The 23,396-nt window shown below is 39.4% G+C and overlaps 1 protein-coding gene and 1 long non-coding RNA gene across 4 annotated transcripts in view; one reads left to right on the forward strand and one right to left on the reverse strand.

The window, feature by feature from the left end:
• Window positions 1-16,750, reverse strand: part of RBPJ (recombination signal binding protein for immunoglobulin kappa J region) — a 63,010-nt gene extending 46,260 nt beyond the window's left edge. For 2 of the 3 annotated variants that reach the window (XM_026071084.1, XM_026071080.1), the window contains exon 1: window positions 16,615-16,750. In XM_026071084.1, the coding sequence (XP_025926869.1) occupies window positions 16,615-16,634 (20 nt within the window). In that variant the 5' untranslated portion in view covers window positions 16,635-16,750. Of the gene's footprint in view, window positions 1-2,421; window positions 2,461-16,614 lie in introns of those variants that run through there. The other variant, XM_026071082.1, reaches the window with a different exon arrangement.
• Window positions 16,751-16,787: 37 nt separating this feature from the next.
• Window positions 16,788-23,396, forward strand: part of LOC112968639 — a 54,889-nt gene continuing 48,280 nt past the window's right edge. The window contains exon 1 of the long non-coding RNA XR_003254397.1: window positions 16,788-16,915. This is a non-coding gene — a long non-coding RNA (uncharacterized LOC112968639). The remainder of the gene's footprint in view (window positions 16,916-23,396) is intronic.

Consider the following 23,396-nt stretch of genomic DNA (forward strand, 5'->3'; position numbering starts at 1 on the left):
AGAAAAACAGGAAAATTGTGGACAAATGCAATCGATAAGGGTTAAAAATCATATGGGGAAGTCCAATTCATGAATTAAAACATGCAGATGCCTGTGCAGCCAAGATAAATGAAAAAAAAAGTCTCAATCTAAACAGAATCAGGGGATGGTCTATATTAGAAGTTACAGCTTATAATTCAGCCTTTTGAGAGAGAGTATCTTCTTCCAAGGCATCAACGCGTTCTGGAAAATATGGGCAACGTGATGTGTCCAGACAGTGGGATTAGTATTCTATTAACAGCTAAGTGTCCTTCATTCTTTTTGTTTCCCAGTTTACTAAAAAATGAAGCTTATGGTATAAAACTGATTCCTTCCAATAATTTTGGAACCCACAAATCAATAACTGAATTTAAAAGAAGAGCAGAATTTTCAAAGATAATTAAGTTGTTTCAAGTTTTGTGAAAACTGGGTGCTGGATAGATATATCCAAAATACTGATGGGATTGAAGACAGACAAGCAGAACTTGGAATTACATACTGTTTGACAGCTGGAAAGTCAGTTTGCATATGCCATTTGGCTGGACAGTAAGCATATGCTTAGCTAAACTACAAGTTACACTTTGCCCACTAGGGATGAAAGAGCTCATGTTATTTTCCCTATACTTTCCTCACCATAAAGGATACATACATAGGAAACATAGGTCTACTAGTGCTGCTGCTTGTAGAACAACTTGGGGAAAATACATCTGTTACTTGACAAAAGCATATGCAAAACAGTCAAAACAAATAAGGGAAATTCAGAGTGTCAATTTAAAGTGTTTAAATTATCTTATATGGCTACGGGAAGCTTTAAATACTGTCATAATAGCATACATGTATATCGAATATAATATCAGTATTTGATCTTGCAAGTCTTTTCAGTTTGTTGTCTACATGCTGGTCACACAGGCATAAGTAAAAAGAAAAAGAAAAACCACTGTTTGTTCAACTGTCAGATTACAAGCAGAGGGTCTCTAGAATTCTAATGACAACTTATAAATTCCGAAACACAACTTAAATGTAGAGTTACACACACTTTTAGGGCCCCTGGCTTAAATGGATTTTTAAATACAAAAAGCATGGGATGTATACTAATTTTATTTATGACTATAAACCTCTTGGAACAGGTATCAAATTATGTTATGTTTACTAGCCTGAAGAAAGCCTAATAAAACATTCTGGCAATTTAAAGATAAACACCAGAAAAGTATTTCACTGTGTAATTTACATTTCTTATTTCTTCAGTGGTTCACAGGTTGTTGCAATAATTTGTGTGCCAAGTTACCACATTATCTATAAAGTTGTCTAATTCTTTAAATAGTATTACTGTGGGGACAGAGGAAGAACTGCAGACTGTTTTTATGATGAGGAGGGTAGTGGGAGAAGTGAAATGTGAGGGGCAGGTTTGGAAGCCTGAGGTATTTTTCACTTCTGTTTTGTATTTTTTTCCATTTACACCAGAAACTCCCTCTGGGGGGGAAGACCAACTTCCCTACAGCTAAATACAAGAACATATATATGACACAAAAGCCATCAAGTCTTCAATGTTTCCATACCTTAACAAAAAAGTGAAAGAAGCAGACCAAAACTGCAACAGTGAGGTAGCAAAAGTTAATTTTCCTACCCCTAGAATTTCTCCAAGCAACAAAAGTCAACTTTGCAGTAGTAGAAGATTCAAGAAAGCAGGAGGGAAGAGACTAGGATGCCTCCAAACACGCATGCRTACGTGTACACACACACACATCATTACCTACCTTAAYACTGACACAGTCCAGCCTCTTCCCCAGCCCCAGACTACTGTCCATCCACTCCCCCAYATCCCCTTGGCTGCTGCAAAGTGAGAGGCAAAGACGAGGAAGAAGGGCAGAGCTCGAACAGCACACCCAGAGGTGCAGGGTGGATATAGGGGTCGTACTGATTGGGGCCAGGGGCCAGCTAGCCAGCCACCTCTCTCCAGCAGTAGGAATAATGAACAGCTGGAGAAGAGGAAGAACCAGACAAGGCTAAATGGTACTTCCCCTGAACTTTCTCCTAGCTTATGACTATTTTCAGTTCAGGGGATTTCTGAGCCTAATGATGATGCCAGGAATGAACACAGCCTTTATTAGTAGCTGTCCCCTCACACAGTCCAAGCACACTTTAGATAGTAAAAGACACGTTCTGGAGATCAGTGGTGTGGACAAGACACCAGGGAGAGTCCTACTATAGAACAGGGCTAGACTAGATGTGCAGGAGAATCCCAAAGCAACGTGACATTAACAGTATGATCAGCCTTGCAGGGTCACCCCATCCCTGTACTAAAATTCAGCTTAAACACACCAACAAAGCCAGCTTCATATTGGAGTGGCACCTGAACAGCCTGCAAGTCACATGGCTCAGAAGCCACAGATATTTACTTCTGACCTGAACACGGCAATAAAATGCCATAGTCGACTGAAGATACATATAGAAGCCAGTTGTCATCTGTGGTACAATAATTCAAATGTTTCATTAACTGCAATCTGTAACCAAAACAGAAAGCAAAATGAAGTTCCACTAGTCACGCATTTGCTTTTCAAAAGGAAAATTTAAATAAATAAGAAAACAGAGCTTCTACATTTGAGGGTCCTAAGCAGTTCTGCTTTGGCCCCATATGCAAAACAGCCCTGCTGCCAGATGTTTCCAATTTTTAAGAACAGAATAAGACATTCTTATAAAGGAAGCTGCAGGCCCAGCTCGAACTTTTTAAGTTCTTCCCCAAAGGAAGGATTTTTCAGCTTTTCACAGAATTTGCCAGCTAAAAGCACAACGTGCTTTAGGAAACATATCTTTCATTTAACTACATAGACAATGCCATGATGGGCACCCAACAGCTGCTCACCTACACTACTAAAAATATCCTTACAAGAAGATCAGGTCAACTATGCCAGCACACCTTGGGGCAAATCTAAGATATACTCAGTAACAGGGCACCACTCTTTAGAACACACAAGGAACGCAGAGAGGTCCTGAGAGCTCCAGTTATCCCAATTGTCCTTGTAACGAGAACAGACATGGTCTGTCCTTTCAAGCATGCTAGGGTCCCTGTTAAAAGGGCTCCAAATCTGCATGCCACCCAACAGAAAAGAGTCTGTAAGCAGTTTAAGTTCCAGGTGAATACTGGCTACTTACAGGAATGACATGGTGCCAAGACATAGTGCGCTATGAATTTAGAGTCCTCAGGAAGATGTTTCTAACAGATACAATTAGTTGTAGACACTGCAGAGAGAACACACACAGACTAAGGAAATGAGAGGACTGAGACAGAAACAGAAAAAGCAAGTGGACAGTGCAATAAACAGCCTCAGCCAGAAGAAAACTTGGTGGATTCCATTACAGATATTTGACAAAGGAGAAGCTGATAAATGACTCAGTTCTTAGGAGAACAGCATTAAGTTACTTTTGGCTTCCAAGACAGAAATTAAGAAACCAGCTGAAAAAAGCAAGAGGCCACAGACAGAGGGAGCAATGAAGATCTGGGATGAAGCTTAAGTGTATGCTTCCTGTTTCTACAATAATGGTCCAGTGTTGCAAGACCGAATTTTCAAAGCTTCCTTTCATCAAAAAAGAAAAGTTGTCCACATCAAGGCTGGCTGGTGGGATCTCTTATTTGACTCTGATATCCACAGGACATGCCTTTTTTTATTTTATTTTATTTTATCCCAAAACTCAGGGGGCATTGCTTTAGCCAATGGGTTATATGAGCTGCTTAATCACAGAGAATAAACTGAGGCAGCAGACTCAGTATTGAAAGAAAAAGTGCACCATTGCTACATATTTACCACAGGAATACCTCGATGTTAATCTTTAAAATAAGTATTTTTTGTGATACAACAATGGTATACAAGTTCATGGCAAGTGTATACCAGATCGACAAACTATTAAAGATTCATTCTCTGAGGAGAAAAACAAATGTAGGAGAGAAATATTTCAATCAAAACAGTAGTTTTTAACCTACATTAAAAGGACCCCAGCGTGTATACTATTTCTATAAGGTCCTCAAAGGTATTATGAAAAGCAAATCTAATGTTCACATTCAACCACTGAACCAGGCAAAAGGAAAAGTTACAATTTAATACAGAAAGTTATCTATGCTGTTTTAAACCATCCTAGTTTTGGAGAAACTTTCTGTACAGCAAATATTAACGCAAGTGGTATAACATAAAGCTGTATAATAAACAACCTGAAGTTTATCTGCACACACACACAAGTTTTAGGCAATGTTTATTTACAGAGTTTAGCTTTCAGAAGCTGATCTAAGATCTCCTTGTTTACTTTCATCACTTCAAAAACAATCCTTTCACCCAGTTTTGTTGCTTTAGAAATACACTATATTAGTAAGAACGAAGTGTCCTGTTTCTTCACAGCTTTCAATATATTCCCTACAAAGCCACGAGCAACAAATTGCAGTAATAACTCTGAACTCATTCAAAGTTCTATTTTATCTGTCCCTCTTGGATTAGCAGGAGGATAACAAAATAGTAATAGCTTCCCACACACTTCTAAAATCATGAAAAGGAGCATGACATTTCAAAAGAGAGAAGGCTAGAGAAAAGAAATAATGAAACTCCTCCAAAATAAAGCAATCTTCCACTATTTCTTCTTTCTCCCCCTTCTGGAGCACATTTCCTGCCTTCATATTGTTAATGCTTACGATCTTTTTTGGCTTCCCCCATATGCTTAATTTTCTTCATCTCTCTGTGTCAATGTTTTGTCTTTTGTTACAGAGGATATTAGAGGTTCTTGAATCCTTTAATTTTTTTCCCATATCCTCACAAGTTCTGTAAAGTATGGCAATGAGCACAGCTAGGAAACAAGCAGAGTTCCAGTGCTCAGTAGAAACACCGTCTCTCAAGGTTAGACACTCATTTGACCAAGTTCCAAGTCCCAAAAGCAAGGATCAGGGTTTGGACCTGACTTGCAACATGCGGCTGTTAATTTATCAGGTTGGTTGAGGAGAAACAGCGACTTCCCCATTCTGCAGATAATGGAGATGATGCTCTGTTTAGTACCTCATAAGCCTTACGCAGCCAGCAGTGGCAAAAACTGGGGAGAAAAAGGAACATGACAGATCCAGAGTAAGCAACAACTCTGTTAAGAAATACTGCACTGAAGAAAGATAACTGAACACAGCTTGCCCAAGGACAAAGAGAAGAGGGCTTATATAGAAACTCCACAGAAAGAAAAGGGGAGAAAAACTATTCTGTGCATTAGACCATAAAAAAGAGATGTAGGAGTAAAGCTCCTGGTCACAAAATTCAGGGGAGAACAAGACTGAGAGCAATTAAGTTTAAAAAAAAAAAAAGTCATTTCAATATGCTGTAAATATAACAAGAGGAAGCAGAATTGACTGGATCTAAATTGGAATTAAAGGAAAGGAATGTCAGGCAGTGGCTATAAACATTCTTCAAATAATTTCAAAACAAAAAGGAGAAAATATAAGAAAAACTATTTGGGGAGTGCAAGGATAGTATCTTCCATCTTTTAAAAAAAAAAAAAAAAAAAAAAGACCAAACGTGACAAGACCTTCATGACCGAAGGAAGAAGCCTAAAATCAGGACATTAAGCAGGAAAAAACTGAAGACAACAGAGAAGTATCAAGTAACCAATATAATCTATGTTAAGAAAGTACCTTAAACAACAGTAACCAGAACTTGAATCCTATACAACAGAAGCATATAGGAAACTTCTCCTGGTAGGTGAAGAAGTCTCTTATCTCCACACATGTAAAACTCATCGCTGCCTAATAACTCCCAGCAAATGTAGGTCTCTTTTTTTTTTTTTTTTTGGGGGGGGGGGCTTTAAGAATTGTTCCAACTGAAAAGGATAAACCTTCAAATCTGAACTGATGCAGTATTATCTTAATGACTCTGCAAACTGACAAGTCTAACTAGTCTACTGCTAGCTCTAAGTGCCATACAGCAATAAGGTGAAACAGGTAAGATTCAGTTCAGTTTTTCTGATTGTTCTCTAAGTACTGTAAAGCACAGAGAATAAAGAGTTTGTCCAGAAAAATGTCTGGATGAAATATTGGAAAACAACTGGATACGTCCAAAGAGTTTTTTCTTATATATTTTATTTATGTACGGAAATTCACCCAAGATTCAGGGAACACTCACACAAGGACTTGCTTCAATCTAGGCCTCAATAAGTGCCTTCAGTATATCTCCTGAGGTCAGTTTTCATCTACTGCTATCTCAAAAGTTAGATGTAGATGCTGAAGCTAGTCAGAAGAACAATTTTCCCTACAACTCAAGAGATCCAATAAAAATAGCGTCCTGTATATGCTAGCAGCCTGCAGCACTTGGAAATGACTGTAAGAGACAGGGCCACGTTTTCTTTGCTACCATTTGAAGTATGCCTTATCACTTCAACAGGTTAATTGCGAGCAAAAGTTCTCAGTAAGTCTTTTTTCAAACACTGTTTCATAATAACATCTTTGTTTTGCCTGTTAACTATTGTGTAAAACATGTAATTTGCCCACTGCAAATAAAAATCCCAAAGTTCGGATGTTTGTTTTAATGCAGTTCTCAGTATTACGGTAGTGTTACTATCTAAATGGAAGCACGGCAGACATGAACTTTATTTACTGTATTACCAAAACTGAACCTGGCTAACATCTGTATTAAAATAATTAAAATAGACAATAAAATAAGTTTTTATGCTTTAACTTTCCCATTGCCCATGACCTTTATGGATAGAAGTTACTTCAAATATGGAAAACTCCGTCTTCTATTTCTGTACAATCTGTTCTTTTATCACACTTACAGACACATTCACCTTCCTAATCAGCAGCAAAAGAATTAATATTGTAAGTTTAGTACTTACATGAAGGTATCTCCAAAGAGCTAACTCCAACATGATTACTGGGATTCAGAGTTAGTATCACCTGTACTAACTGAACCATTTGCCAGTGTGTCGAAAGTGTCCCAAGCCTCTTCCAAAGAGGAAGCCTGATCCCAAATACTTATTTTGATTGACTGCTCTGCAAGAGATTTATTAGCAAGAGATTTGTAATGCAGATGTTAATTTTTTTTTAAAAAAAGTCAGACTTATACCAACGTCACAATGTTAAGAAAAATATGGAATGCAAAACCCCCCAGGATTCAGTGCTAGCAAAGAAATACTCAACAGTAGAAGAAAAAAAGTTTGGCCAGAAAAATACTTGGACAGAAAAGACATGTCCAAAATAGTTCTGCTATATCCCCCTCATTTCTGGAAGATATTACAATATTAAGGTTTTTACTAGTCATCACTGTATATCTACTACAAAACTAAGAGAGCGTGAAAAGAAACACACATGCAGAAGAATACCAGTCTTCCAATAAAACTTTTTTTTTTCCTTTCTGAATTCTTACACTCACTRCTGATGCCAGGGCTGGCTGGCTGAACTGGAAAGTAGCAAAGTATTTTGAATTTAAAAAACAAATATCTATACAGAAGGAATACAAAGAAATAGCCACAGCACACTGCAGCACAGTGTGTAACTTCATTTTTTGTGAAGTCACATTTATCCACTGGCCATTCCCTATCCATTGCTTACATCTCAATTTCTGTAAGAGCAGCATCTTTCTACTGTCCATTCCAATATCCTTCACTATTACAAAAACATTAATTAGGAATATGGTTACTTTTAGTCCTCCTTACTGTATCTTTTTGTTATACAGATCAAAAATCTAAGCAACTCTGATGTCTTCTACTCATCTTTCACTTTTACACAGTCCTAGTAGGGAGAGAAGACACTATTCGACCTGTGAAAACCCAGCAAACCCTGAACAGGATTTTGGCCTACAACTACACAGCACAATGATAACAGAACCAAGAGACACTAATTCTATTCCGATCTCTGCATGGACTCTGCATTTGACCTTGGCAAGTCACTGTTTTTTTCTGATTTTTTGTTGTTTTTTCATGKACAGGACATGAAGAGTTTTTACACAAATGGCTGGAACAACAACAACAAAACAAGTGAGTAAGTTTAATTATTTATTTTATTAGGCCAGGCCTTAAAACTCTTCCACAATGCCATAAATTCAGAGTGAGCACAAACACCTCTCTGATTCTCTAGCCCTTCATTTTAAAGTTCCTTTTATATAAAAACATCGGTGAAAGCAGTAACCCACTAATGAGGCGCCCTACTGTATCAAAAACTGATAAAAGCTTGGTTTCATGAATTCCTCTGCTGAGCAAACAACTTTAACCTTATTCTCTACACCAGCAGTCCCTAATCCACAGCTTGCAAACCAAACCCTGCTGCAAGATCCTCTGCCACTGCTCCCAGCCAAAATTAAATTACAGAGTTAAAATAAGAGCTGCCAGGAAAAGGAAAGTAGGATATTGCCTACAGAGTATTTTTTACTCTGTGCTGTTACTATGGGCCAGCAAAAATTAGGGTCTAGTATTTTACACAATTCAGTTCCCTTTCTCCAGCTTAGAAAAGCCTGAATTTCATGGCTGCCTGCTCAAGTTTCATTCTGATACCAAGCTTCCTGGTAATCTCCCAAAGCACCACACATTGGAAACATGCCACAAGTGTAACTTAGAAARAAAGGTGCAGATGAAGTGTTCCACAGACCAAGCAGTGTTATCAAAAATACCAGGAGAGAGACTGTTTTCTGGCAGATACGGAAAAATGTAGGTACTCAGAATGAAAATTTTAAATAAGTTTGATACTCTCATAACAACCATAAATAATTAGATTAGCAATGAAAAGGCTTTAATGAGGACCCATTGTAACACATACGCTTGAATCTCACCCACCAGAAGCAGAAAAATTAAATGAAGCAACAGGTGTAATCTCAAGCTGGGCAGTCAAAAGTGATCAGCTGCCAATACAGCCAGCCTGTTGTGTATTATAACAAGTGTTCTGGATTTTGAATATACTGATTAAATGCCACTTCATACAAGTTAGCCAAACAATTACATTGAAAATGAGATAGTTCTTGCTCTTGACTAGCAAACAAATGAGGAAAAGTTATACTTTAATACAACCACCTTAATGTCTTCATGCTTTCCAAGTGAAACAATGACATTACTTTTATTTAAACTGTTCATTACAGAAATATACATTTAAATTCAACAAGGAAGTTTTCAAGGCTTATCTACATTTAAAGATGTGTTCAAAAAAGAGCTGAACAAACTTACTGAAGAAATATGCTGTTGACTGAAATGTTCAGATCACTTTAAGAATAAATCATGTCCCAGCATCATGTTATTCATCAAATAATCTGAATAACTGAAACAGTAAAACACTGTAATGATTACATCTCATGTTAAAATTTTGTAGCTAGAACAAGCTTTTCAAAAATTAGAAAAAATATGAAATGGGACATTAAAATAGTGTTTATTGTTATGAAGTTATAGCCTGTCTGTTGTAAGGATGTAAAAATACTACCTTAGTCAAGAGATTTCTCACACAGTATATAGCAAAACCCCTTATCTTCTTTCTTTCTTGGTAAAAAGTTTACTGCTGCAAATATATAGTTTGCACCTTTACAAGCACAAGAGCATGAAGATACATGGCCATATATCACTATCTGGCTAACTGAACTCCAGTTAACAAGTATGAAGTATTTTTCAAAAAATTATATCATTTTAAATTATTATATTCAAGCTCTGAAAACTTGTCCAATTCTATGATGTTGCATGCAAGAACCAATAGGCAATGAGAGTTTCTTTAGGTTGTAAAGGGTACTTATTTAAAAAAAAAAAGGTAGCAACCATTAAAAAATACATACATACACACACACACAATATATATGAWTTATTAATAAAGAGCACCACAACATAAGTAGAACCCCAGGAAATGAGATAATGTCAAACTCTGAGTTGAAAGTTTACTTTTCCAAGACTCAGTAAGAGTATAATGATATGAAAATTGCTACTTTCTGTTAATAGTTTCTTCTTCAAATAAATTTTCAAGCTGTTTCATTTTCTAAGTTTCTACACTGGAAAGAAGAGATGACCATAATTTCATATTATTTCTTTGCCTCATATAATCTGTTAATTACTGCAGTTATGTTCAAAGCAAATATGAAAAGTTTACAATATTAAAACATTACATGTATTCCTACATAAAAATAATGACAGTTCATTAAGAATTCAATTTTATATCTATAATTGTAAACTTTTCTTAAAATATTATAGACTAAAATGCATATCCAGTTTTGTGAACAGAATTAGGTTTCATCTGACAATATAGCTAGTGACATTTATTTTTTCCCCCTCTTCACCTAAGTACACAGGAAAAAACAAGCAATTATTTTAAAGCAAACAGACATTACAATTGCTTCATTATTTCAAATAATGCAGTAAATGCAAATTAAAAAAAAAAATCCACTTAAAAGTACATCTTCACTGTGAAATGCTCTTGGGAAGCAGTGATTCAGCATATTAACAGTGCCATGGAGCCCAGCTAATGAAGTGTTCACAATTAACGTTCAAAGAATTTAGGGCGATAATTTTTACAGAGAAAGGATGTCCTGAAGTCTTAAAATTCTGCTGACATAATTTGCCCTCCAAACGTGAAACTGATAAACTACATTTTTAATTCCCAACAGATGTTTAAATGTATTGCATAAGATACAATATTTGTTTATATTAAATATGTATTTTATAATCCAGAACTACAGTTTCTCTGCTCAATTATAACAAAAACAAATGTAGCATAGGATAGGTATGCAATGCACCTTAACTGTACTCTTCATNNAGTTACTGACTATAAATCTTGTTTCCAAACCTTTGATCATGAAGATACTACAGCTTTTTTAGGCAGTCGTTGTAAGTTATGGCTGCTATAGGCCACTTTAGCTTTTTTCGGTCTTCTTTTAAATGCACAAATTGCTTAAATTTATAATAATGACTATAAAAGAAACTGTAATTAATTATTATTGCAAAAAGCAAACCAGAAGAAAGAGCACTCCCTCCTTTCACTCACAAACTCATGATCATTTAAATAATCCATAGTACAGAATATCATACTTAAGAAAAAAAAATTATTGCAAAGAGATATTGGTACTGGACTTTTATTTAAAAAAAAGTGGAGAAACCACATAAGCCTAATGGAACAGTCTACACATTATTCTATTTCTACAGTAATCAAGCTATAAAAAGATTATTTTTGAAGTTTATGTTCCATATCAATCACCGTAAATGAGAAATGATTGAGCTACCTAATATAATGAATAAACAATTAAAGCAAGTAAAATCCAACTCAAGAGCATAACTTCATAAAATTGCTCTTACTGAAACTACAAAAGGTTCAAAATATATTTGTAAGCATCTCAGAAGAATATTCTTTTAAGAATACACTGTTCACAAAAGATTTCCCAATAGCCAGACTTAAGACACTGACTTGCTCCTTGATAATGATTTAAAAGTTTAGTCACACAAAACTATCTACTCATTTGATTGTAAATGAGTTTTTCCAAACAGCTTTTAACACTCATCATGTGCCCATACACAATACAATAGCAGTAGTTATGCTATTACTCAAATCTTAATAAGCACTGTTTAAACCTACAGTGACAGTAAAAACTGTAGCCTGAAGTTCCTATCCTCAGACTCTGTTCCTACAGTCTATATAATCCAGTTACCATTCCTTGAGCTCCACTGAAACTACTCTAGTATCTTTTAGCCAAACCTTATCATGAAGGTCATAATCAATATTTAATCTTTATCTTCCTTGATCTGTCAATTACCCGAGACTATCAGCAATGCTTCCTTTCCAGAAATATTCCCCCTGGTTTCCTTGGCACTGTTTTCTCCTGGTTCATCACTTATCATTCTAATTGTTCCTTCAGTGTAGCCTTCTGAAGGAGCCTCCTCATTCACCCTTTTATTTTATGAACTATTTCATAGCTTTCTGTCCTGCATCTCTTGTCATTCTCCTTCACTTTATCTAGGTCTAGGATACAAATCCACTTTTAACTGCCTTCTCCCTGCCAACAAATCAGAAATACACTTTCTACTTCACACCTGCTGTGTTTGTCCAAACTACCACCTCAGCTTGTGCCTCTGACATCTCCATACAGATGCCTCACTATCAGCTCAGTCTCAACACAGACAAACTACGGGTCTTACTCTTTGTATGATTGCTTCAATCTCCCTTCCACCACTGCAAGTCATTATCGCCCAGGACCATTAACTAAGCATCAGCCCTCAAGCCATGACTCTTTATAGATCCTAGAAATAACCTGGTTTTGAGATCTTTGCAATGCCCACTACATCACTAAGATACGCTTAGTACCTTAAACTCTTATCCCATGATCACAGCAGTCTGCTTCTGAACTACTGCAGCACCTTTCTCAATCTTTTGAAACCCAGGCTTGCCCTTGCTCTATTTATTCTGCACAGTCCTCTCTACAGAGCTTTTTTAGCCTAACACCAGATCACACAAGTCTCCCCCCGTCTCTTCAGCAGCATCCCTTTCACTTCCCATCCTAGCCTGATACTAGTCTGATACTTTGACAAGTGTTACTAAAACACATGCATACATTTTCTATATTACTGAGTCTACGGAAAACATCATACCAGTGATAAACCCATTTAGCTGTTTTTGTCTTTTTCAGGGCTTCTCAATCTGTTTGAAAAACAATCCAAATACTATCTTGTATACTGCTATTACAAAGACTTTCACTGGTAACCAAAATTCCCATCCCAAAATTATTAATCCAGATGCAGAACTGTATCTTCAAGGAGGTGCAAGCTTTGATAACCTGTTTGTTATGTCTTCACCATCGTACTTCTCGTGTGCTGCCCTCATAACTGGGAGAGCTCCATGCAAGCATCCACAAAGCAGTACCATCTTCTCTCAAAAACCTCGTAACAGTTTTTCCAAAGTTCTCATTAAAACCAAAGAAACAAAACAACCAGATGGCTGGCATGCCTAGATCACTATCACTATGATAAAATTCACTGCACTGGTACCAAATATACTCCTCTGTCATCATAGATCTGATGCATTTTTGCTTGCCCTTAAAGTGTAAGCTCTCTGGATCAGGAAACACCTCTTAACCACAGAACTTTGGCATGACTAATTCAGACATATAGCTTAAAAAGTCTGATACTTTGACAAGTGTTACTAAAACACATGCATATATTTTCTACCTTACTGAGCCTATAGAAAACACCATACCAGTGATAAGACCATTTAGTTGTTTTTGTCTTTTTCAGGGCTTCTCAACCCATTTGAAAAATAATCCAAATAATATCTTGTATACTGCTATTACAAAGACTTTCACTGGTAACCAAACACTCAAAGTTATGTCTAGCATTTACCATTTTTATTTACTCTTTCTAAATTTTGTTTACTTGTTCACTGGCATAGGAATCTTTGCAAGGATTTTACATAATTGCTTCCTGCCCCATTTTCTAGTATTGTCCAAGACTACAGAGTGTCTCAACCCATTGAGGTTGTCTGAGACTACCGAGTGAGACACAGAAGACACCATTCTGCATTTTATCTCATTTTAAATAACTAAATTCTTAGGAGTGGAAATTCTTTCTATTGTATGGTTGTATTAGGCCTAGCATAATGATTCTCAATGTAACTGAGGCCCATAGGTATTTCCATAGTATTAGCAATTATTTAAAACAAAATGTTCCATACTGAAAATATGCATCTCTAGTTAAATAACATCTTCATTAATTCTGTAGTCTTAAAATTATGGGTTTCCCTAAGCCATTCACAAGCAAAAACAAAAATACTCCACAACAACCCAAAATACTATCCTATTATTCCAGGCATAAATTACCACTTCCTTTTAAAAAAAATGTCAAATAGTTCATTTCCAGTGACTTGTTTCATGTTTCTGTGCAGTTTCTCATTATATCTAGTTCTGACACTGGAAAAACCTAGGTTCAGTCATAATACTGTACATGTAAACAATTTTGATGAAAATGTTCTTTGTGATACGAGCAGAAGTGTATAACATGCTGCAAATATGAAACTGGTAATGAACTTTGACTCCCCCAGGAAGACAATTCATGTAGTGAATCCTTACTATTCCATTCCAACATAGTGTAACCCTATATATCATAATTTATTTTTAGGCATACAATTTTCACAGGAAAAATTTGTTTTTACATTCAACTTACATTGCCTACAGAAAAGCCATATGCTTTACCTCAAAGTTTCAGGACCTATAAGATTTGGAAGCCATTCATTAAAATACAATGCAGTATTTGGATACTATGTTCTTCAGTTACAGCTTTTTAATTTCAAATTAAATTTCAAATTTCTTCTTATGCAATTGACAGCTTTTACAGAAAGAAAAAAAGACTAGAAGTCTTCTAGCCTTTTCTAGAAAAAGTCTAGGAAAAAGACCTGTCTTTACTGACTACTATATTTTGTGAAAAAATTCATTACTGAACTAACATCAAATTTTAATCCCAATGTACACAAACAACTCAATATCAGAGCTGTACTCCAAAAATGGAGCATAAATAAAAAACTCCAGCTCCCTGATGCAATAAAACTATAACATTAATCAATCTTAACAGACTTCTGCTTTTACCAAAGATTAAAATACTTAACCATAAGAAAGCAACGTGACTTTTTCAGAGAATTACTCAACTTACAATTTTGAGCAATAACATCAGCATTTAAATCCTAAACTATAGACAATTTTTTCATTCCTGTTAAATGCTGTATTTTTCTACCATTCAAATTACTTGATCCTTCATAAAAAAAAAAAAAAAAACCAACAACACTAGAGTTGTCATTCTTAACACTTTAACATATCTCCAAGAAGGACAAAAGTAGCATCATAGACCTGACATCACTTTTAACAAACCTCTTATAATCAATAAATGAAAGCCCAAATATTCAGATGAGTAAACAAACAGAAATGTGGAAAAATTTAATCCCTAGCTGGAGCACAGACTAACACTTAGAGCAAACTTTAAAAGCATTTGTTTCATTCTTTCAACTCTAACCTCTAAAACTGTACACTCCAGGAATCATAACAAACAAGACCCACTTCCCTAAAGAACATATAATTAGGAAAATGTGTAGGAGCCACAAGATGCCTTTATCAGGACAGAAATCAAGCAAAAGCTTGAATTTAGTTTTTGACAAACAAGAGAAAAGATTTGGAAACACTACTGTGGCCAAATAAAACAACAAAATACCATAACGCTACCTTCTCCRTGAGAACAAAAGCATCAACCACCAACTTCACCCCACCCCCAAGCAGGCTGTTGCTCTCTCTAACCACATAGCCAATGCTGGAGACAATGTAATCCCACAGGGAAGACGGAAGGTCACAGATACACTGTGAAATCATCAAATTAGGTCCACATTTTAGAGATACACAGCAATACTTTCACCAACCAGGATTTTGTTTAGAACAAACAGGTGGAGTGTAGACATGTCCTGCTCTTCTCCTGAGTGCCCCTTCCCTGAATACATAGAGGGAGATCACAAGCATTCACTGTATCCCCAAATTAAGGACATGGCACTTATAACATGCAGCAGAATTCAAAACATGGCAAGGATGGCAACACTCAATGTAACACAGCAGGTGAGATTGTGTACTGTATACCAGTAGTAAATCTGTTATTATTCATCAGCTGTAGGTGGCTAGGAGGGTGTCACTTATTACAGTGACACACTTTGCAGCTGGCTAGCCACAATTAAGTATTATCCAGTGTGGTTGAAAGGGATGGCAACTATCATTCGTTATGATCCAGTGTAGCTTAGTGGGGCAAGGAGGCTGCTACCCAACAGTGCAACGCAATACTAGTAGGAAGGCAACTAACAAAACTCATCAAAGCTCAGGGAATGGTGAACAGAGTGGGGGCAGGAGAGAAGAGGAACTTCATCCCCTACCCTGAGGGATCGGGGGTCTTGCTAGCAAGATTGCAAAGCCTGCTCGCACCAAGCGCGACCTAGAGCGCTTCACGGCGACCCGGGACGGGAGACGGAGCCGCTCCGCTCCGGCTCCCGGCGCGGTGAGGGCAAGGGGCCTCCAGACGGCCTCGCTACGCGAAGGGCGCCGAGGCAGCGCAAGAAGACAGCGCTCAACTTCTCGCAACCGCAAGAGCAGAAGCCTTTGTCCGACCGCTCCCGGTCTGTGGCCGAGGGGACCCGGGGTCCGCGCCCGCGGCAGGATAAGCCGCGGCGGGGGAGAAGAACGCAGGAGAAGGGCCTGTGCCCGCCGCAGGCCCCTCTCCCCGCCGGGCTCCGCTGCTCGCCAGCCCGCAGAGAGGGACTCCCGCGGGGCGGAGGGGACGAGCACTGACCCAGCACGGAGTCCCGACCGGTGCGCCCGAGCCGGAGAGAAGGGGAGGCGGGGGAGCGCCCAGCCCCGCCGGGCCGCCCGCCGCGGGGGTCCGCCGGGGCGCGGGGCCGCCCGCGGCGCGGGTCAGGGGGCCTCCTCCTGGGAGCCCACCTGGGGGGACCCCAGCCCCCCGGGGCTGGCGCCTCAGGGCTCTCCCCGGGCTGCCCGGGGAGGAGCCCTCGCTTCCCCGGAGCGGCGGCAGCGGGGCCGAGGGAGCGGGGCAGCGCGGCCGGCGCGCCGGCACCCCCAGAAACAGATCGCTCCCGGCGCGCCGCCGCGAACCCCCCGCACTTACCCTGTCACAACAGGCGCCATCTTCCACAAACTCTCGCCAAAACTCCTACTCTCGCGAGAGCGCCCCCTCTCCGCGCGAAGAGCGCGCGTGCGCGAGCCCGTGAGACACACGCGGAGCCGGGGGGCGCGGCGCGCGCCGCCCACTCACCGCCTGGGCTCTCCCCTCAGACACAACAGTGGCAGGCGTGGGAACCGGGCAGATCTCGCGAGAGCACGGCGGCAGCCCCGCCGCCTGACCGGCAGGTCTCGCGAGAGTCAAGCGAGGGGAGGGAAGGGGGATTCCCTCTGCCCGGCGTCTGCCTGTGAGTCTCGCTTCTGAGTCTTCCGAGGCGGCGGGGGAGGACTAGACCAATGCRGCGGGTTGGGGGGGAGGCCGGGCAGCGTTCCCAGGGAGCGGGGGAAGAAACCATTCGGGGCGGGGAGGGGAGAGGTCGTTGCCCGAGCGCGGCGCAGGGCCGCTGGCGGGCCCGCCCGGGGGGGGGGCTGCCTCGCCGGCCCGGGCCCCCGCGCCGGAGCTGCCGGTGGGGGAAGTGGCGGCCGCTTCCTCCTGCCCCGCGAGGAGCGGGCGAGGCGCCCGCGCGGGAAGCCCATGTCAGCCAGCCCGGGGGCCGCCCGCCTTGTGGTTTCCGTGGGCCGAACGCATGGGCAGCCCCGCAGGTTCCCCGGGGGCCGCGCGGCCGCCCCGCGCCGGCCGTTACAACCGCCCCGCCCCCTGCCGCGCGCCGCGGCCCCGAGGAGCCGCCGGGTTCCCCCCGGCTCCCGGGCCTGGCGCAGCCCGGGCGCCGCGTGTCACAAGCCTCGGCCGCCCCCGCCTGCCCCAGCTGGGCCCCGGCCCCAGGGACGGAGGGCCGCGGCCGCCCTCAGAGAGGGCGAGGGGCTGAGGGTGGTGGCTAGGGTCTGCAAGGCAGAACGTTTTCTCCCATATAGAATGAGTATTCTCTAAAAAACGTCAAGTTACTGTGAAAGTTTGGCCAATAACGTTTAACGCCGGCTCTGGCCAAAATCATTTAAATGATATGAAAACAAACGCACCTTGATAACTGTTGAGCAACGAGTTTTTCCTACCAAAGTTTTAAAGGAAGTCAAAACCACTGACTGGGGGGAACCCATATCATTGCTTTTGATAGCTGTATCCTCTACAAGTGCAGACCAAATATTTTTTTCGTTCCTGTTAGTTTAGTTTAAAAACTAGTTCATACAAAGCTCAAAAACCAATGGGAATTGGAAAAGCAGAAATTCTTTTCCAAACTGAATAAAAGTAACTCTAGGAGGCTGAGATCCAAAGGCACCATAATTAGAAAGATCTACTAGTTTTTTTTTAAATAAATAATATTTCACTTTTTTGAGAAATAAAGTGGCTTTAAATGAAAAGCATATTTTCATAATTTTGTTGTCTTTCACACCCAAAATGCCTAAGATATATTTGTTTAGTAAATACAAATTTTTGAGTCCACTAGACTCTGTTCGACCGATAAAATGACCCTTGTAATGACCTCTCAGATAGAATTCCTAAGATAGACATGGTAATGAGAAAGTATAAAATTATCTGGATATGGTCCAACATTTGACATTAAAGGAAAATCCGGATTTTGGATCCATTTCATAACATGACCATTTCAAGGTCAGGGTCTGATTGTCCAATAGAGCACTATGTTTGAAAATTAACCCTTTTACATCAAGGATTCGATCCTGTCTCTTTATTCAGCTTCCTCTTCCTGTGTCCACTGTCATCAATCTAACTTCATATACAAAGACAATATTGTTTTGACAATTCACAAAGATTCCCGAAAGCTATGTCATTTTTATTACTTCACCTTAGTGCCTCTGCTGTCTCCCAAATTAAGAAAAAAGATAACATTTTCTATAATTCCATTAATATGATTTGGGGGTTCTTTCTTAAATACTCTCCACTGCTAATATTAATTCACTGAAGAATAATGTCTCAGATGAGTAAACTCATGTTTTAAGAGATTGCTTGGCCACAAAGTTTGCTGTAACTCTGCTAACTGTACAAGCAACTATTGTTTGATATCATTAAGGGCATTTTTCCCATCATGATTTCCCCCTCCTCATCAGTTATAAAAGGATTTTGATTGGTTCCTCCGTAGGTGCACTTCTCATCGAAAGCACAATGCATACTGGAAATCCTCTGTATTGTTTGTGGAGAGCAAATCATAATCCCTTTGGAAATCTCTTCCTAAAAACATCTTTTTTTTTTTTTTTTCCAAGGCTAAAGAATGATCTCAGCTCATGCTAATTCCATTCCATTAAGAATGGTTTCTGGATTTTTGCCATAGACTGTCTCTAGATGGTCATTTTCTGAGGCGCCTCTTTTAGTGTGTTTTGAATCAAACTGGAAAATCTAAAAATATAGCACACAATAAAATGCAGTGTCTAGACTTCTTTTAATATTTTACCAGGAAGACATTTTGATTAATAACAAAATTAATTGGATCCTGGAGAAAGTATATTATTTTGAAGAATTAATAATTACAAAAACTATTGTACTTCCTTCCATCTCTGACAGAGGCACATTATAAAACAAATAGCTATTGAATTTTTTTTTTCATTTTAATTATAAACAATCTGCAGTGCAAAAGGTCAGGAGTACTATTCAAGTCAAAGACAATAGCCTGAAATTATGTGAGTGTCTGGCAGAAGGAAAGATTAAAAAAACACTGTTTTTAACAGTGTTCGTGCACTGAATTTTCTTCTTGTTGCTTAAAGGGTTTATATCACATAGTACAGAGTGCTCAAGTTCTGTTGACTTCAGTGGCAACCAAAAGCATCTAGTAACTCAAGGAACCAGGCCCCACTTACTGATCTGTAGTGAATGGTAAACACTACCAGAGTTGAGACATAAGAACAAATTTAAATACAAGGTCTGCATAATTTAAAATTTTGTATTTATTACACAAATCAGTGGTTGAACTGTTTAAAACTAAGTTATTTAAGCCCTGCCAAAGCCAGGGGAAGCGTTCTGAGTCAGGCTTATCATTTCCAAAATGATTTAGAGAAACACAGCTTGGAGGCACCTTTGAAGGACCTGATTTCAGCAAGTATTGAGTCTGTCCCATCTTTAAAGCTGATGCTTTGCTAAGTAACTCTGGTTGGGTACTCAGAATCATTAGTTGCCTTTGAAAACTGAAGGTGATTAAATAAGGAAATCTATTTTACTTTCATTTTGTAGACTCTGTGGGATGGGGTCACTTCCTCCTTTTTGGGGTTCACTAACACATACAGGTATGGACAGACCCAGGTCCTTCATATGGTTACCTCATTCTCTCAAGATCTGAAGGTGGAAGGAGGAGGAAAGACAGAAGGCATAGCAACTGACCCTCTATATGGCCAGGGAGGAGGTCTTTTGGCCCTGAGTTTTGCATATCAGATGGTAGAGAAGGAGCTGCCTGGCTGAGCCCAAGCAGCACAGCTCTGGAAAGAAAGGGCAGATGGGAACAGGGAACACTGGACACAGGCTGTAATAAAAGGATTCAAGATTTCAACAGCTTGTTCAATCAGTTTGGACCAAACTTTCTCCAGCTCGGTGCTGGCTCTGGGCTTGACCTAAGCTCATTCCTTTGGGCACAGCACTAGTTAACACTGCTATCTGGCTTCTAGTTTGGCAACTGCCTCATGTCTAGCTGACTTGGAGAAAGATTAGAGGACAACAGATCTGTCTGCATCCATTTGTATAACGTACCCTGTACCTATTATGTGCACAATGAGTCCCATCCCTAGCTGAGTCTTATAAAAGATGACTCATAATATGTCTTCTAAAATCCTAGCTATTTATAAAAGATAGTGACCTTAAAAAGCAACATAGGTAGTGGAACCACAGTTATCTGAATCTTTAGTTCATTTTAAGTAGTAGGTTTATCTCTAGATGTAGCAGTTTATATCTGGTGATATAAATCACACATTCTAGTAGTATGCATTATGATATAACCCTTCTGGAATTTTATAAGCACAGGATGTACAATGTGGTTTAACCGCGTCTAGGAAAGAAAATAAACAGGCAGTTGCCCACAGAGCGTATCTTACATCTGAACTTCTGTGTACATGCCAACAAAAGTTATCACTTTACGTGCTAACTGGACAACTAGATGTCAGAAGTGCCTCTGCTGTTTGAAATGGAAGCTATTATTCAGCATAGCTCAGAGGATTTACAACATTGTCCTTAACATGATAATAATAAAGAGTAGGATAGTTAGCAGTCTTAAACAGGAGTGTTGTTAAATAGTTTTCACTTGTCTGGCATAATCTCAAAGAGGACAGTAGCACAAAGAAAAACCTTAATTTGTATCTTACTGCCTGTTAAGGCTTAATAATAATACGGTAGTTCCCAAAACCTACAGTCAGGTTTGTGGCTTACTCTGCTATACCTTGCACACAAGTACAATCCCTGCATAAAGAGTTTTTATAATCTAAAGGCAAGATGCAAGAAGTGAGTATAACAAACAATAGGAAGGAAGAGGGGGAGGGAAGATGAGGTTAACAGTAATAACATCATGTGGTTATGTAGGTTAACAATGCGAACAGCTTGATGACTGACTTCTGTAACCTTTTATTTTTAAATACTTTTTAAAGACACTCTACATTAGATTACATTTTGTTCTTCACCCTATCCCCCAAAAAGTATCTTCAATTATCTTCCATTAGATGAAGTTTTCTATGTTTGCATATAAACTACCCTGCATATCTCTTCTTAGCTTTCCTGGGCTCTTAAAAGAAACAGCTCTCCATCCCTGAACCTCTCTCATGCAGTGCTCCTCTCCACTGAGGCACAGAGGGATGCCTGTCCGACAGTTTTTGTGGTGCCGGACTGTTCTCCTAGCCCATCTCACTACACACAGCTCTCTTGCAGTGGTAGTCTGCAGTGGTGGCTGTTGCCCTCTGCTTCCTCATCCCCAGGGTGCTCCTACAGATATCAGGTATGAGAAGTCTTCAGTGAATCCATGAATCAGAGAGTAAGCGCGGATGCCTTCCAGGCTAGCAGGACCTGCCCACTACCCTACAGCGCTCCCAGGTGCCTCCGGCTCCCACGCCCTGGTGGGTGTTCACAAGCACAAACATTGGCAGAGCTGAAATTTGTAAGGCCCCACCTTCATGCTGCCGGGAGCACGGCTCCCGCATCGTTCTGACCTCGTGCCATGCTTAACGTGCATACCCGCCAAACCAGTTCTAAGATTAAACCACAACATACTGGATTACAAAGTGATTACTGAAAAGGACTACAGCAGGATAATCTATGTAAAAATCTCCTCCACTCTTCCAAAATGGACTAGAGAACATACTGTTTCTTTTTGATCGGTCTTCTCCACATAGAACTGACTTTGACATAGCAGTAGAGTACAACAAAGGTAAATTCATCTGAGCTCACTGAAATCAAGAGAACAGGGAAGACTGAGCTGATCAGTTAAACTATGAATTGTTACAAATAATTAACAAAGCAAAAGGAAGAATTAAGGATTATAATATGGCTACAGATGTTTTATAGCTTTTATTCATATCTAAAAATGAATTGAATTTGCAATCGTTACCATTCTGAACCAATATGAAAACAGATGTCTTTATGCAGAAAAAGTATTTAACCAGAGGCACTGTCTCAGCTCTAATGCTTTCATGATGTATTTTAGTACACCGTTTACACTGACAGAAATTCTTACACCCAAGCCTGTAAGTCAATGACTTAGAGCACATTTTTTCAGATAGTCTGCTCTCCTGTTCATTAGGCTCTTTGAAAAAATGCACGCGGACAAACTTCACCTTATTGGCTCTGCAAGTAAAATGTGCTTTTGGAAAAAGCCCCCAAATAATGAAAATTCATTTGATTTTACAAACACAAAAGAAACCCACACTCTTGATTATACCTATTTTTCTCCTGTATTTGGTGCTTAAGGGAATTTCAGACTAACTATAAAACGGYGCAAAAAAAGACCTCAGCAGCCTACTCTAAAAGAAAACCACAAACTGCACGTAATCCCTTGATAAAACTACCACTAAAAAACTATTTGACATTATAATCCAGCCCATTTTACTATGTACTAGGAAAGTCTAGGTCTCACTCATAACCACATCATGTAGAATGGGAGGAAACGTTGATTGAAACCCTTAACCTGTAATTCTACATATAAATATGCACACAGGAATTTTTCCAGTCGTGGCTTCAGAGTAGAGTTGGGAAATTAATTTTTTTCACAAAGAGTATAAAACTAGGTGCCCCTTAAACACTATTTTGAGGATTTAGTGATATTTAAACCTTGTGCTAGTCCTGTGAAGAAGTTAAACTAATTTTGTGTGTTTAGTGGCTTACAGAAACTGCTCATGTCCTCAAGCAGTGAAAATAATACTTGATTTTGATCTGTTTCTTTATTAAAAAAAAAAAATTGAGAAAGTTATATGTTCCGTGAAGCTGTAGATTTTTTAGGGTACTCTAAACATATGGTCAAAGAACGTTTAATCCTAAAAAATAATTATCTTGTAATACTGCCAGCTTGGTGTCTATTTGGATTATTTATTTTGTCACGTGACAAATTTTAATTGTTGTGGGCTTACTCTCACTTTCATTTCATTCTCCCTCAGAACATCATTTTGAACCTTAGCTCTTCTGTAGCCCATTTTCCTTAATCCTCATCCTGAAAAAAGATTATTTCTGGTAGTAATTAATGAAAAGAAATTCCATACAAATTGCCTGGGAAAATTTCATTGCTCAGATCCAGGACATCTGACACTTGTGAATAAAATAACCTTTTAAATTTTTTTCCTTTCAGGGGATTGCAAGTG

Source organism: Apteryx rowi, unplaced genomic scaffold (genome assembly GCF_003343035.1).
Source record: "Apteryx rowi isolate R43461 unplaced genomic scaffold, aptRow1 scaffold_321, whole genome shotgun sequence".
Classification (NCBI taxonomy): Eukaryota; Metazoa; Chordata; class Aves; order Apterygiformes; family Apterygidae; genus Apteryx; species Apteryx rowi.